The sequence below is a fragment of the Neopsephotus bourkii genome, unplaced genomic scaffold, assembly GCF_033783945.1.
Source record: "Neopsephotus bourkii isolate Nb327-2 ecotype Australia unplaced genomic scaffold, CSIRO-AGI_Nbou_v1 NB_400, whole genome shotgun sequence".
NCBI classification, from domain to species: domain Eukaryota; kingdom Metazoa; phylum Chordata; class Aves; order Psittaciformes; family Psittacidae; genus Neopsephotus; species Neopsephotus bourkii.
Window position 1 is genome coordinate 8,967 of NW_026900904.1, and position 15,506 is coordinate 24,472.

Here is a 15,506-nt window from a genome sequence, read left to right on the forward strand (position 1 = left end):
CTTATCCCATCGGGAATGCTGCTTGGGAATGGGAGACAGCCATTTTGTACGGAGACCTTGGCTCCTCGTCAAGCCGGGCTGGAGGAGGATCCCATGGGATGCTCGGGATGAGGAGCACATCCCTAGGGAAGCCGGGCTTCCCCTATGGCTGAGTGCATTGGGATGGGCCGTGGGGTACAGATGGGTTCCATGATCCCAACCTGATCCCGGTTGATCCCCATGATCCTGGATTCCACGCACCAAGGGAGCATCCGGGCTCGTTCCCTGGGATAGGAAGGGAACCGTTCCCAATCCCGGTATCCCGGCAGCTGAGTGATGCTGGTGCAGGATGCATCCGGTGGATCAGCATCCGGTGGGATCTGGTGGGATGCATCCGGTGGGATCAGCATCCAGTGGGATCAGCATCCGGTGGGATCAGCATCCGGTGGGATCCGGTGGGATGCATCCGGTGGGATCAGCATCCGGTGGGATCCGGTGGGATGCATCCGGTGGGATGAGCATCTGGTGGGATCAGTATCCGGTGGGATCCAGTGGGATGCATCCGGTGGGATCAGCGTCCGGTGGGATGCATCCGGTGGGATCAGCATCCGGTGGGATCCAGTGGGATGCATCCGGTGGGATCAGCATCCGGTGGGATCAGCTCCCCTCGTGCTTACAGGACCCAGTGGACGCCTTGGAAGAGCCCGTTGGGACCCACCGGCATCGCTGGCCTTGGGAAGAGGAGGGCTCCATCCTTTTCCAAGGCTTTGGAATGCTGCCGGAGGCGGCTCCATCCCGGTGGGGTCTGGCCCATGCCCACGCTCTGCATCCCATTCCCAACGGGAGCTTCCCTGCAGGCTCCATGGGGCTCCGCCTGTCCCTTTGGCCGCCGCACCCATGGGTGCACAGGGGCCCGATCCTGCAGCGTTCCCAGTGCTGCGGGGCTCATCCATTGGGATGAGTTGAAGCTGGACACTGGGAATGGGTGGCTCCAAGGGACGGGGTGCAGAAGGGAGAAGGCTCCTGCTTAGGGACCGGGATACAGGGACCGGGAGGGTTGGAGCTATGGGAATGGGGTTGGATGTGGGGATCTGCTCCCTCTTCCCATTGTTCTCCTTTAGCCTGGAATCAGCTCCAGAGGCAATTCCAGCCCGGATCCGCAGGGATACCCCGGGCTCTGCAGTTCACCTCTTTCCCAGTGGGATTTGCCTCCGTTTGACTGAATCCTTATGGATTAACTGTGGATCCTTAGGGAATGCCGCCTGCTGGAGGGGGTGATGGCCAGTTTGGGGTGCCCCCATGGCCTCCATGCTCCCCAGTGGGATCCCCGCAGCATCCGTCCCATGGCCGAGGGATTCCCTAATCCTGGAATGGTTGGGAAGCACCAAGTGGATCCCTTGGTGCTTGTTGGCTGAGCGGGATCCCAGTGGGATATCCCCTATCTGCATCCCAGTGCGGTGCTGCCTTCCCTATGGAATGCTGTGGGCTGCTCCCATCCACGCTGGACGGAAGTGATCCCTTCCCTTCCTAGCTCAGCACAGGGCTCATTCCCTAGGGATGAACCCGCTTCCCAATGGGAATAACCCATAGGGTCGGGTCTCCCTCTCCCATGCGCATCCCCTATCCCGCAGCCCCTTCCCTTACCCAGCTCCTTGACCCCACAGCATTCCTTAGGGCTGGAATAGCGGCGGTGCAGGAGGCTCCAGGCTTGCCCGTGCTTGTCCGGCTCCATTGGCCTGCGGCCGATGCGCACGTTCCCATAGGGAAAAGCCCATTGGGGCCGTGCCGAGGGGCTGGGATGGGGATTCCCTGCTTTTCCATAGGGATTTGCATGGGGTATCCTATGGGCAGCCCTTGGGAGGTGTCCGCAGCATCCTTGCAGTGATGCCCTTGGCTCCAGCTTCCCTGGAGCCCCTTTAGGAGCTGCCCCCTGTGTCCGACCCCGTGGCTCTTCCCCTGTTCCCAGCTGGAATTCCCTTGGCTCTTCCCGATGGATGCAGGGAGATGGAGCAGGGATGGAGGCCTCCATCCCGCTGCACACGGGGGGCGATGGAAGGGGATGGGCCTTGGGGAGCGCTTGGGGTGCTCCATCCGTGCCTCGGGTCCCCATCCAAAGGGGAAGGATCCATGGAACGAAGCCTTTGAGCTTCCCATCTCCCCTTGCCAATGGGCTTGGCACTGTGCTGGCCTCGGCTTGGCAGGCCCCGATGATCCCGAAGCATCCCAGAGGATCCCAAAGCATCCCAGAGCATCCCAAAGGATCCCAAAGGATCCCAAAGCATCCCAAAGGATCCCAGAGGATCCCAAAGCATCCCAGAGGACCCCAGAGCATCCCAAAGCATCCCAAAGGATCCCAGAGGATCCCAAAGCATCCCAAAGCATCTCAGAGGATCCCAAAGGATCCCAAAGCATCCCAAAGGATCCCAAAGGATCCCAGAGGATCCCAAAGCATCCCAAGCCCATTGGGTTGTGTGTTATTGCTCCCTATAGGCTTGTGCCTACCATTCCCAAGGGGATTTGGGATGCTGCAAGCCTGCAGCCGTTCCTTCTCCTTACTTTGGGAGCGGGGAAGCACTGGGGGGGGGTTGCTCCATTGCCTCCCATTGCCTCCCATTGCCTCCCATTGCCTCCCATTGCCTCCCATTGCCTCCCATTGCCTCCCATCGCCTCCCATCGCCTCCCATCCCCTTCCCATCGCCTCTCATTGCCTCCCATCCATTGCCTCCCATTGCCTCCCATCCGCTTCCCATCGCCTCCCATTGCCTCCCATCCATTGCCTCCCATTGCCTCCCATCGCCTCCCATCGCCTCCCATCCATCGCCTCCCATTGCCTCCCATTGCCTCCCATTGCCTCCCATTGCCTCCCATTGCCTCCCATTGCCTCCCATCGCCTCCCATCGCCTCCCATCGCCTCCCATCGCCTCCCATCGCCTCCCATTGCCTCCCATCCATCGCCTCCCATCACCTCCCATCGCCTCCCATTGCCTCCCATCGCCTCCCATTGCCTCCCATTGCCTCCCATCCATCGCCTCCCATCGCCTCCCATCCCCTCCCATTGCCTCCCATTGCCTCCCATCGCCTCCCATCGCCTCCCATTGCCTCCCATTGCCTCCCATTGCATCCCATCACCTCCCATCGCCTCCCATCCATCGCCTCCCATTGCCTCCCATCGCCTCCCATCGCCTCCCATCCCCTCCCATCCCCTCCCATTGCCTCCCATCCATCGCCTCCCATCGCCTCCCATCGCCTCCCATTGCCTCCCATTGCCTCCCATCGCCTCCCATTGCCTCCCATCGCCTCCCATTGCCTCCCATCCATCGCCTCCCATCCCCTCCCATCGCCTCCCATCGCCTCCCATCCCCTCCCATCGCCTCCCATTGCCTCCCATCGCCTCCCATTGCCTCCCATCCATCGCCTCCCATTGCCTCCCATTGCCTCCCATTGCCTCCCATCGCCTCCCATCGCCTCCCATTGCCTCCCATTGCCTCCCATCGCCTCCCATCCCCTTCCCATCCCCTCCCATTGCCTCCCATCGCCTCCCATTGCCTCCCATCGCCTCCCATCGCCTCCCATTGCCTCCCATTGCCTCCCATCGCCTCCCATCCCCTTCCCATCCCCTCCCATTGCCTCCCATCGCCTCCCATCCATCGCCTCCATCCCCTTCGCCTCCCCTCCATCGCCTCCCATCGCCTCCATCCCTCCCCATCGCCCTCCCATCGCCTCCCATCCATCGCCTCCCATCCCCTCCCATCGCCTCCCATTCCCATCCATCGCCTCCCATCGCCTCCCATCGCCTCCCATCGCCTCCCATTGCCTCCCATTGCCTCCCATTGCCTCCCATTGCCTCCCATTGCATCCCATCGCCTCCCATCGCCTCCCATCGCCTCCCATCGCCTCCCATCGCCTCCCATTGCCTCCCATTGCCTCCCATCGCCTCCCATTGCCTCCCATCGCCTCCCATCGCTTCCCATCCATCCCCTCCCATCGCCTCCCATCCCCTCCCATCGCCTCCCATCCCCTCCCATCCCCTCCCATTGCCTCCCATGGCCTCCCATTGCCTCCCAGTGACGGAGCCCTGTACCCCGCAGGATGGACAGGATGACGGAGGACGCTCTGCGCCTCAACCTGCTCAAGCGGAGCCTGGAGCAGGCCGAGGAGCGCGAGGACGCGCTGGCCAAGCGCCTGAAGGTGGAGGGGCACGAGGCCATGGAGCGCCTCAAGATGCTGGCCCTGCTCAAGAGGAAGGACCTCAGCGGCCTCGATGCCCCCCACGAGCCCCCCGGGAAGCCGGACACAGGGAAGGGCTACGAGGAGAAGCTCAATGGGAGCCTCCGGCCCCACGGCGAGGGCAGGACCGGGGGGAGGCCGGGCAAGGAGAACATCAATGAGGAGCCCGTGGATATGAGCGCCAGGAGGAGGTGGGTGCCCCACAATGGGGTTCATCAAATGGACCTTTTGGGGGGGGGGTCCCTTTGGTTGGGGACAGGAGGAGCAGAGCCTGCCTTTGGCTTATCCCAGCCTGCATCCCTATGGGTTTTGGGGCCGCTGCGTCCCTGTGTTGGGCATTGGAAGGTGCTTGGAGCACCCTGGGTCATGCTGGAGAGGTGCCTCCATCCCAGTTTAAAGGAGCTGCTGGGCAGTCCCATGCGCTCGGGATGGAGATGCTGGGTTCCAACTGGGATGGGGGACTGGAAGGGGAAGGGTCTCCAGGCTCCCTGTGGGTGCTGTCACTGTAGTGAATGGGAGACCCATTGGTGCCTTCTCTGCCACCCGTTGCCCTATGGAGCATCCTCCATCTGTGCTGTTGTTCCTTAGGGTGTCAGTGTCCTCCTGGGGGCACCTGGGTGCACCCAGCACCCTGTGGGCTCACCTGGGTCCTACTCTGAGGCCGCCATGGGGGTGTTGTTCCTATGGAAAGCAGGATTCTCCCCCAGAACCCAATGGGTGCCCCAGTGTGGGAGGCGCTCGGCCACTTGGCAAAGGGGGTTGAGACTCTGAGGTGCTGAATGTGGGAATGGTGGCTCTGGGTGTGAGATACTGCACATCCAGTTGGGTACCAGCACATCCAGTTGGGTACCAGTTCATCCAGTTGGATACTGCACATCCAGTTGGGTACCGGCACATCCAGTTGGGTACCAGTTCATCCAGTTGGGTACCAGTTCATCCAGTTGGGTACCGGCACATCCAGTTGGGTACCAGTTCATCCAGTTGGGTACCAGTTCATCCAGTTGGGTACCAGTTCATCCAGTTGGGTACCAGTTCATCCAGTTGGGTACCAGTTCATCCAGTTGGGTACCGGCACATCCAGTTGGGTACCAGTTCATCCAGTTGGGTACCAGTTCATCCAGTTGGGTACCAGTTCATCCAGTTGGGTACCAGTTCATCCAGTTGGGTACCAGTTCATCCAGTTGGGTACCGGCACATCCAGTTGGGTACCAGTTCATCCAGTTGGGTACCAGTTCATCCAGTTGGGTACCAGTTCATCCAGTTGGGTACCAGTTCATCCAGTTGGGTACCAGTTCATCCAGTTGGGTACCGGCACATCCAGTTGGGTACCAGTTCATCCAGTTGGGTACCAGTTCATCCAGTTGGGTACCAGTTCATCCAGTTGGGTACCAGTTCATCCAGTTGGGTACCAGCACATCCAGTTGGGTACCGGCACATCCAGTTGGGTACCGGCACATCCAGTTGGATACCGGCACATCCAGTTGGGTACCGGCACATCCAGTTGGGTACCGGCACATCCAGTTGGGTACCGGCACATCCAGTTGGGTACCAGCTCATGCAGTTGGATACCGGTGCATCCAGTTGGATACCGGTGCATCCAGTTGGATACCGGTGCATCCAGTTGGGTACCGGCTCATCCGGTTGGGTACCGGCACATCCGGTTGGATACCGGCACATCCGGTTGGATACCGGCACATCCAGTTGGATACCTGCACATCCAGTTGGGTACCGGCACATCCAGTTGGATACCGGCACATCCAGTTGGATACTGCACATCCAGTTGGGTACCGGCACATCCAGTTGGATACCGGCACATCCAGTTGGATACCGGTACATCCAGTTGGGTACCAGCACATCCAGTTGGATACCAGCACATCCAGTTGGATACCGGTACATCCAGTTGGGTACCAGCTCATCCAGTTGGGTACCAGCACATCCAGTTGGGTACCAGCCCATCCAGTTGGATACCGGCACATCCAGTTGGGTACCAGCCCATCCAGTTGGGTACCAGCCCATCCATCCCAGTGTGATCCTTTCTAACTCCAGGTATCCCTGAGCTGTATCCAGGGATGCTGGAGGAGGCCCCCCTGTGCTCAAGGCTCAGTTCCCCTCCATCCCTTTACCCCAAGAGCTTGGGGTGCTGTTCCTCAATGGAAGCACATCCCAAGGCTTGGGATTGCTTCCGGCAGGATCCCTGCGAGCAGGACGTGTCCATCCCATCCCGCAGCAGCTCTTCCCCTTGGAAAGCTAACTGGAACCCACTGGGATGCAGGATGGGGTGTGTGCATGGCATCACTGGGATGCTCTGGACCACGCCACAGAGAGCCTCAGCTGCTGGAGCTGCAGAGCGGGATGGGGGCTGGAATCCCTTGGGATCCTGCAGGAATGGGGTGCCTGGGTTCAGATGGTTCCTCCCTGTTGGTTTGGATGGGGTGGTTTTCCAGCTGGGAACCCCGTATGGATGGGGTTTGGAACGGATGAGCACTGGGATCCCATAGACCCGCCTCTAGTGCTTGGGAGATGAAGCCAGGGCCTTGGGAGCCAGATTCCCACTCTGAGCATCCCATTGCCAAGCCTGGAAGCTGTGGGTTTCCTCTTGGAAGCGACAAGCTTGGGATGGGATCATCCATGCATCTCCTGCATCCCAGAGCAGAGCCCCCCATCTGCCCCAGTGCTTCCCATTGGATTAGTGCCCAATTCCCAAGGTTTCCCAAGCATCCCCTTCCATTTGGAACAGCAGAAGGCTTTTATCAGTGCCTCCTGCAGAATGGGGTTTGCTTCCCACACCCTACCCTTATCCCGGGGCAGGAAACCCCATTGCAATCCCAGCTCTCCATGGGCACGGGGCACGGTGCTGAGCTCCAGTTCGCATCCATGGTGATGATGGGATGGGGGGGGTTATGGGATCTGCTCCCTATTCCCACCTTTCTCCTTCCCTGCCTCTTGGAAGCTAACAGCTCGGGATGGGATCATCCATGCATCTCCTGCATTCCAGAGCAGAGCCCCCCCATCTGCCCCAGTGCTTCCCATTGGATTAGTGCCCAATTCCCAAGGTTTCCCAAGCATCCCCTTCCATTTGGAACAGCAGAAGGCTTTTATCAGTGCCTCCTTCAGAATGGGGTTTGCTTCCCACACCCTACCCCTATCCCAGGGCAGGAAACCCCATTGCAATCCCAGCTCTCCATGGGCACAGAGCATGGTGCTGAGCTCCAGTTCGCATCCATGGTGATGATGGGATGGGGGGGGTTATGGGATCCGCTCCCTATTCCCACCTTCCTCCTCCCTTACCCCGCAGTGAGCAGGACAGGGGCCGCTTGACCCCATCCCCGGACATCATCGTCCTGTCCGACAACGAGGCCTCCAGCCCTCGCTCCAGCTCCCGCATGGAGGAGCGCCTCAAGGCAGCCAACCTGGAGATGTTCAAGGTAGGGAAGCGCCGCCTTTTCCCTATGGATGCTCCAGCACGGAGCCGCTCCATTGATGGGATAGGACCGGGACCACCTTTGGGGCATCCCCATCGCTGCTGGTCCAATGGGGGACCGCGTCCTCGCGCGCTGTCCCCGCTGCCAGGAGCGGGGTTTGGGGCTCATTTGGGGTGTCCCCATAGGGGAAGAGCCTGGAGGAGCGGCAGCAGCTCATCAAGCAGCTCCGGGACGAGCTGCGCCTCGAGGAGGCCAGGCTGGTGCTGCTCAAGAAGCTGAGGCAAAGCCAGCTCCAGAAGGAGAACGTGGTGCAGAAGGTGAAGCCCCCACCCCATGGGGCTGCATGAGGGCAAAGGGGGCTCGCTCCGGGCATGGGGTTCCAGCCCTCATGGGGTTCCTTTGCTCCCCATCCAGACCCCCGTGGTCCAGAACGCGGCCTCCATTGTCCAGCCCTCCCCTGCCCATGGGGGACAGCAGGGACTGTCCAAGCTCCCCTCCAGGCCTGGAGCTCAGGGGGTTGAGCCTCAGAACCTAAGGACATTACAGGTGAGAGTTCCCAGTGTCCCTTCCCTAGGGAGGTGCTGGCTCCAAGGGGGTCTCATCCAATGGGAATCATGGAATCATCCCCCTTTTCCTGCCCCTCCATCCCTTCTCCAAGGCCCCTTCCCAGGTTTCCTGGAGCCTCCTCGTCTCCAGGCTGAGCCATCCCCATGGATGTGCATGGGGATGGGCAGAGGCCGGTCCAGCTGATGCCCTGGCTCGTGTGGTGTGGGAAGAGCTGGCTTTGGATGGCTCACATTTGGGAATGCCGCTTCTGGGGCTCTTCATGGGGTTTTGGGGTGCTCCGAGTGTTCCGTGAGCTCCGGGAGCGGGTTTTATCCCTTCCGTGGGTCCATTTCTTGCCTCCACATTGGAATGGGGATGCGGGATGCGGGATGCGGGATGCGGGATGAGGGATGCAGCGCATCCCCTGCCTCCTGCTCCTCAGCCGCCCTGCTCCTTCCTTCCCTCCCTCCCAGCATTCCCCATTCCCTTTGTTTGGGATATGTGTTTGCTTCCCTATGGCAAGGAGCCGGGATCAGGCCCATTATGGGATGGAGCTGCTGAAGGAAGCTCCTTGCTTGCCCTGGCTTTGGGAGCCTTTCCTTTGGGATGCAGCATCCCGGGAGCGGATGAAGGGCACGGGGAGGAAGGGGGTGTCATGATGGGATGGAGCTGTCGGAGCTCTCTGTTCCCATTGGATCCATTGGGAGAAGCCTCTGCTCTGGGGCATCCTGATCCTGGGGTGATGGTTGGGAATGCCTGGGATCGAGGGGTGGAACAGGCCCCTGCATCCCTGCACCAACGTTCTCTGGGAGCAGCCCTCTTAGGACCATTCCATGGGTGTGGAACAGCTCCCTGCTCCTCAATCCCATTTTCCCTTGTGTTTCTCCCTATGGATTAACCCAGCATCACAGAAGCATGGGATTGGATTGATGGGAGCTTAAAGCCCACCCATCCCCAACCCCTTCCTGTAGTCCGGGTTGCTCCAACCCCATCCAGCCATGGGATAAGCCAAGGATGTGGGTCTTGGAAACAGCTCCCAGCCCATCCCATCCCATCCCACATCCTGGAGGTCCCTGGCTCATGGGAACCGGTTCCTCCATGAGGTTCCCACCCGTTCCCTTGGCTCGGAGAGCAGGGATATGTGAGCACGAGGCTTTGCCCCTGGGGGTAATGGGGGAGAGGGGAGCCCCGGAGCAGCATTCCCGGGACTTGCTGAGCAATGGGAATGCCCACAGGGTCACAGCGTCATCCGCTCGGCCAGCACCACCACCCTGCCCCACATGCTCATGTCCCAGCGCGTCATCGCCCCCAGTCCTGCCCAGCTCCAGGGCCAGAGGGGGCCCCCCAAACCCGGCCTCATCCGGACCACGACGCCCAGCATGAATCCAGCCATCAACTACCAGCCGGTGAGGGCCCGTCCGTCCCTTCCAGTGGGAATGGGGTCCCTTGGGGATGGGGACAGGGACCGTTGGTCGGTGGGGAGGACGCAGGGGGATGCGTGGCAAGTGGGAGGGGTGGATGGGGTTGAAATGAGGGGGGATCGTGGAATGGGTTGGGGTGGAAAGGATGGGGTTGATGTGATAGGGAATGCTGGAGTGAATTGGGTTGGAAAGGATGGGGTTGAAATGAGGGGGAATCATGGAATGGATTGGGTTGGAAAGGATGGCCTTGTTGTGATAGGGATTATGGAATGGGTTGGGTTGGAAAGGATGGGGTTGATGTTATAGGGAATCATGGAATGGATTGAATTGCAAAGGATGGGCTTGAAATGAGGGGGAATCCTGGAATGGGTTGGTTTGGAAAGGATGGGCTTGATGTGATGGGGGATCATGGAATGGGTTGGGGTGGAAAGGATGGGCTTGACCTGATAGGGAATCATGGAATGGATTGGGATGGAAAGGATGGGGTTGATGTGATGGGGGATCATGGAATGGGTTGGGATGGCAAGGATGGGATTGACCTGATAGGGAATCATGGAATGCACTGGATTGGAAAGGATGGGATTGAAATGATGGGGAATTGTGGAATGAGTTGGGTTGGAAAGGATGGGCTTGATGTGATAGGGATCATGGAATGGATTGGGTTGGAAAGGATGGGGTTGATGTTATAGGGAATCATGGAATGGGTTGGGGTGGAAAGGATGGGCTTGAAATGAGGGGGAATCATGGAATGGGTTGGGTTGCAGAGGATGGGCTTGTGATGGGGGATCATGGAATGGGTTGGGTTGGAAAGGATGGGATTGTGATGGGGAATCATGGAATGGGTTGGAAAGGATGGGGCTGACCTGATAGGGAATCATGGAATGGATTGGATTGGAAAGGATGGGGTTGATGTTATAGGGAATCCTGGAATGGGTTGGGTTGGAAAGGATGGGCTTGACCTGATGGGGAATCATGGAACGGGTTGGGATGGAAAGGATGGGGTTGATGTTATAGGGAATCATGGAATGGATGCATGGCAAGTGGAAGGGATGGATGGGCTTGAAATGAGGGGGAATCCTGGAATGGGTTGGGTTGGACAGGGTGCGTTTGAACTGATGGGGAGTCCTGGAACGGGTTGTGATGGACAGGATCCTCGAGCTCACCCCACCCCGTTACCCAATCCCCTCTCCATGCGATCGTAGGCACTGGGGGATGCTCTCAGGATGAGCCTGGGGCTCCGATCCCCCCAATCCCCGCGCTCCAACCCTGGGGACCGGGGTCACCCTCCCTGTGCTACTCCCAACCCTCCCACGGGGGACGAGCGCATTGACCCCAATGGCCTGGGAGGGGGCACCCTCAATGCACGGTGCCCACGCTCCATGCAAGGAGCCCTGCTCCAGGCAGGGGATTCCGGATCCATTGGGGGCTGTTCCCAAGGGCCCCCCCTGACCCCCCCCGTTCCTCCGCAGCCATCCAGCTCCTCGGTGCCGTGCCAGCGCAGCTCCTCCTCGGCCATCTACATGAACCTCGCCTCCCACCTCCCGCCGGGCTCCGTGGCCAGGGTCTCCTCTCCCCTCCCCAGCCCCAGCGCCTTGTCCGACGCCGCCAACTCCCAGGCCGCAGCCAAGCTGGCCCTAAGGAAGCAGCTGGAAAAGACCCTGCTGGAGATCCCCCCCCCCAAGCCCCCCGCTCCCCTCCTGCACTTCCTGCCCAGCGCCGCCAACAGCGAGTTCATCTACATGGTGGGGCTGGAGGAGGTGGTGCAGAGCGTCATCGACAGCCAAGGTGAGCGCCCCCCTGTCCCCATCACCTCCCATTCCCTATGGATGGGATGGGAGAAGCCCCAAATGGGATCCCCCTCCTTGGCTGCTTGCAATGGGGCCTCTCCATCCCCAAGCAGTAGGAGCCAAGGTGAGCACCCTGGTGTCCCCCCCTCACCTCCCATTCCCTATGGATGGGATGGGAGAAGCCCCAAATGGGATCCCCCTCCTCCTTGGCTCCTTGCAATGGGGCCTCTCCATCCCCAAGCAGTAGGAGCAGGAGGGAGACCCCCCCCTCACCTCCCATTCCCTATGGATGGGATGGGAGAAGCCCCAAATGGGATCCCCCTCCTTGGCTGCTTGCAATGGGGCCTCTCCATCCCCAAGCAGTAGGAGCCAAGGTGAGCACCCCCCCATCACCTCCCATTCCCTATGGATGGGATGGGAGAAGCCCCAAATGGGATCCCCCTCCTTGGCTGCTTGCAATGGGGCCTCTCCATCCCCAAGCAGTAGGAGCCAAGGTGAGCACCCCCCCCTCACCTCCCATTCCCTATGGATGGGATGGGAGAAGCCCCAAATGGGATCCCCCTCCTTGGCTGCTTGCAATGGGGCGTCTCTATCCCTAAGCAGTAGGAGCCAAGGTGAGCGCCCCCCCCTCACCTCCCATTCCCTATGGATGGGATGGGAGAAGCCCCAAATGGGATCCCCCCCCTCCTTGGCTGCTTGCAATGGGGCCTCTCCATCCCCAAGCAGTAGGAGCCAACCTGGTGTCCCCCCCGTCACCTCCCATTCCCTATGGATGGGATGGGAGAAGCCCCAAATGGGATCCCCCTCCTTGGCTGCTTGCAATGGGGCCTCTCCAACCCCAGGCAGTAGGAGCCAAGGTGAGCACCCCCATCACCTCCCATTCCCTATGGATGGGATGGGAGAAGCCCCAAATGGGATCCCCCTCCTTGGCTGCTTGCAATGGGGCCTCTCCATCCCCAAGCAGTAGGAGCCAAGGTGAGCGCCCCCCCCTCACCTCCCATTCCCTATGGATGGGATGGGAGAAGCCCCAAATGGGATCCCCCTCCTTGGCTGCTTGCAATGGGGCCTCTCCATCCCCAAGCAGTAGGAGCCAAGGTGAGCACCCCCCCCTTAACCTCCCATTCCCTATGGATGGGATGGGAGAAGCCCCAAATGGGATCCCCCTCCTTGGCTGCTTGCAATGGGGCCTCTCCATCCCCAAGCAGTAGGAGCCAAGGTGAGCGCCCCCCCCTCACCTTCCATTCCCTATGGATGGGATGGGAGAAGCCCCAAATGGGATCCCCCTCCTTGGCTGCTTGCAATGGGCCCTCTCCATCCCCAAGCAGTAGGAGCTGGATCGATGGCCTCGCTGTGCCAAGGTCCTGGAATAGCTTTGGGATTGCTCTGGAACAGTGGGGTCTGTGCCCTGGGGCTTGGCAATGGAGTCCCCAGCCCTTTCCTAGAGGATGGGGTGCTCCCGTCCCCATGGGATTGTGGTGGTGGCTCCGGTCCCTTTGGGATGCCCCCTTGGAGGTGGATGGGGTGGAGGCAGTGGAGCCCTATGGGACTGTGACTGTTGCTAAGCCCAGCAGCATCAGGCTGAGGCCAAGCCTTGTCCTGTCCCTTGGGATAGGCGGGATGCTCGGAGCGGGATGGAGGCATCACCATACTGCAAAGCCCTGCGCTGAATCCCAGTCCTGATGGGTAAAGGTGAGGAAGAGGAGGGAAGGAGGATGCAGTGACTGGGAAGCAGATGCCCTGTACCGGTCCATACTGAGAGGCACGGGACTGGCTGTGGGATGTGCAGTGTTACCTGCAATGTGTTTCCCAGGCAGTATTTAGGTGTCTCTCCCATCCCTCCTCTGCACTTTGCTGGCAGCCTGCTGTGAGTCTGTAGCTCTGGTTTAAAGCTATTTGCTTTCTCTGAGGCTCTGGGGACTTCCCAGGACTTTTATTCACCCATCAGTCACTGGCTGGAGAATAAAACCTTACAGCCACAACCAAAGGTCAAAAGAAGTTCCCTGTTCAAAGTCCTCTCCTCAGCAGGAGCTAAATACAGCCTCAAACTCCACTGCCAAGCATGATGTCTCTCCAAGGCTCTGTTTCCATGGCTGGAGCTCACCTCTGAGCAAAGCAGAGGCCGAAACCTGGGCTAAGGACAGCAGATACAGACTGGAAAATCCATGACCACAAATTCTGTGTCCCAGAGGAACAGCCACACAAATTTCTTTATGTTTCTCCAACCCATTAATCTTCCACCCAGTAATATAACGCTTAATGCTGTTAGCAGCGGACAGGTAAAGGAGGAGGTTCAAGGCTTATTGGTTTAAATAGTCCAAGTAGTTTCCAACTTCTTGGGTAATTCATTATAGCCCAACAGAGCCAGTTACTGATGGCAAAACCAGGACATGCCTATAAGAAAATGACCCCCTTATTTGAGCCCCTGGCTCCCCAGATAGCCCCAATTTCCACTGAAACCCAAACTCCCCCGGGTGACTTCCCTGAGTCTCTTCCAAAGCCTCAAGGAAGGGGGAGTTTCTGAGGTTAAAAGGGAAGGATGGGGACAGCACACACATCAAGGTGATCGCAGTGCAGAGAAGACAGGGCTGATGCTGTGCATAGGTCCCCCTTGTCTAGAAGCTGCCTTCGCCACCCTACATTTTCTCTGCAGTTTTAATGTTCTGCTTCAGCCTTTGGATTGCATTAAAATATTAATGCTAACGGGTTATTATAATTTTAGATTCCAATTTTTAATATTCTAATACAATCAAAAGCCCAAATGAAATCTTTCAACATTCCTCGGTGAAACGATTATGTGCAATTGAAACAAAACAATCCACCAGAGCCAGGAAAATGTTTTCCTGGGGTTTTCTCACCCTGGGTAATTTACCCAATGTCATTCATTTGTTCTGATGGAAAAACAGCCCAATATTAGGAATTCTATGGGGCTGTGCATTCGGGTGTCTCAAATTGAACCAAACACCCCTAAATGGGGCTCAAGTTTGACCTTTTCCCTACCAGGCGTGTAAAGAACAGGGTAGGTATTAAGTGGAGAGTTCTGGGCAGGCATAAAGGCTACGATGCTGCAGTGAAGACCCCCCCATTGCTCTGCTCTGTGAGTGGAGGTGACCAGGGGAGCACCTCTCTAAGTGTGCTCATAGCCCTCTGGTCCTAACGCTTCCATGGTCCCCACTGGGTGCTATGTGCTTGTGGTACCCTCCCTGTTTTCTGGCATGAGAAAGCTGCTAACGCTTCCAAACTATGTTTCAATTTAAGGGAGATTAAGAGCAAAATTCTAGTGGGACTAATAGTGTGTAATCTTCTTTCCATTCCTCCTCTTGCTTTATGAAGAGCAGTGCACTGCAATGGCGCATTTCACACTCCAAGGCTGATATTTCAATTTCCTGCTTAAGTTACAATGAAAACTGCCCACACTGCTGATGCTCCCATGAAGAATAATTTATGTTGATTGACGTCCTTTAATTCCCTTTGGATGCAGCTCATGATTAAGAGATGCCAGGAAATGTAAAAGCATGTCCTACCTGCGGACTCCTCTAAGCTCCTCTGGAAGGCTTTGAAAAGCTTCCAGGTTCAAGCACAAAACACTGCTATTGATCTTTAAGCACCTTCCTTGTCGTCCCTGTCTTCCTCCCCTGCTTCTTCCCTACCCTACAGGAAGATGGAATGAAATTACTGAGCTCAATCCCAGCCTTGGGAATTGAGCTCATGGCAGCAGAATGATGCTGGGAGGACACTGACCCTCCTGCAGGTCATGGCAGGGCAGCTGCCTGCCCCCTGCCTGCCTTCCTGAATGGGTTTTTAGGACACCCAACAGCTTCATGAGGCTGAAAAGCCCGTGACTGGGGTTTGCTTTGGTTTTGGGGACTGCTGAGACACATTTCAAGACACTGATGGGCAGCTGCATCCTCATGTGGCTCACTAGAATGACCAAGTTAGGCGTCAGTAGAAGGGAGCAGAAGCCCTGAGCCTTGGGCATCAGCAGCTCTGCAGGGATACGCCTTGGAGTCTTCCCCCATGCACCCAATTCTGCTTCAGCTGCTGGGGCAAACTGCTGCAGAGGAAATGCTACAGAATGGGGTGTCTGGGGGTGAAATCTGGCTGCAAACCTGCTCTAAACCAGTCCC

The 15,506-nt window shown here is 58.4% G+C and overlaps 1 protein-coding gene across 1 annotated transcript; it reads left to right on the plus strand.

Moving 5' to 3' along the window:
* Positions 1-4,059: 4,059 nt before the first annotated feature.
* Positions 4,060-11,506, plus strand: GATAD2B (GATA zinc finger domain containing 2B; the record flags this gene model as incomplete). Its single annotated transcript, XM_061349310.1, has 6 exons — positions 4,060-4,397; positions 7,502-7,631; positions 7,814-7,945; positions 8,043-8,174; positions 9,410-9,580; positions 11,065-11,506. Coding segments are annotated over exons 1-6 (1,336 nt in total), but the record flags the coding sequence as incomplete, so codon positions are not given.
* Between the last annotated feature and the right edge of the window lie 4,000 nt (positions 11,507-15,506).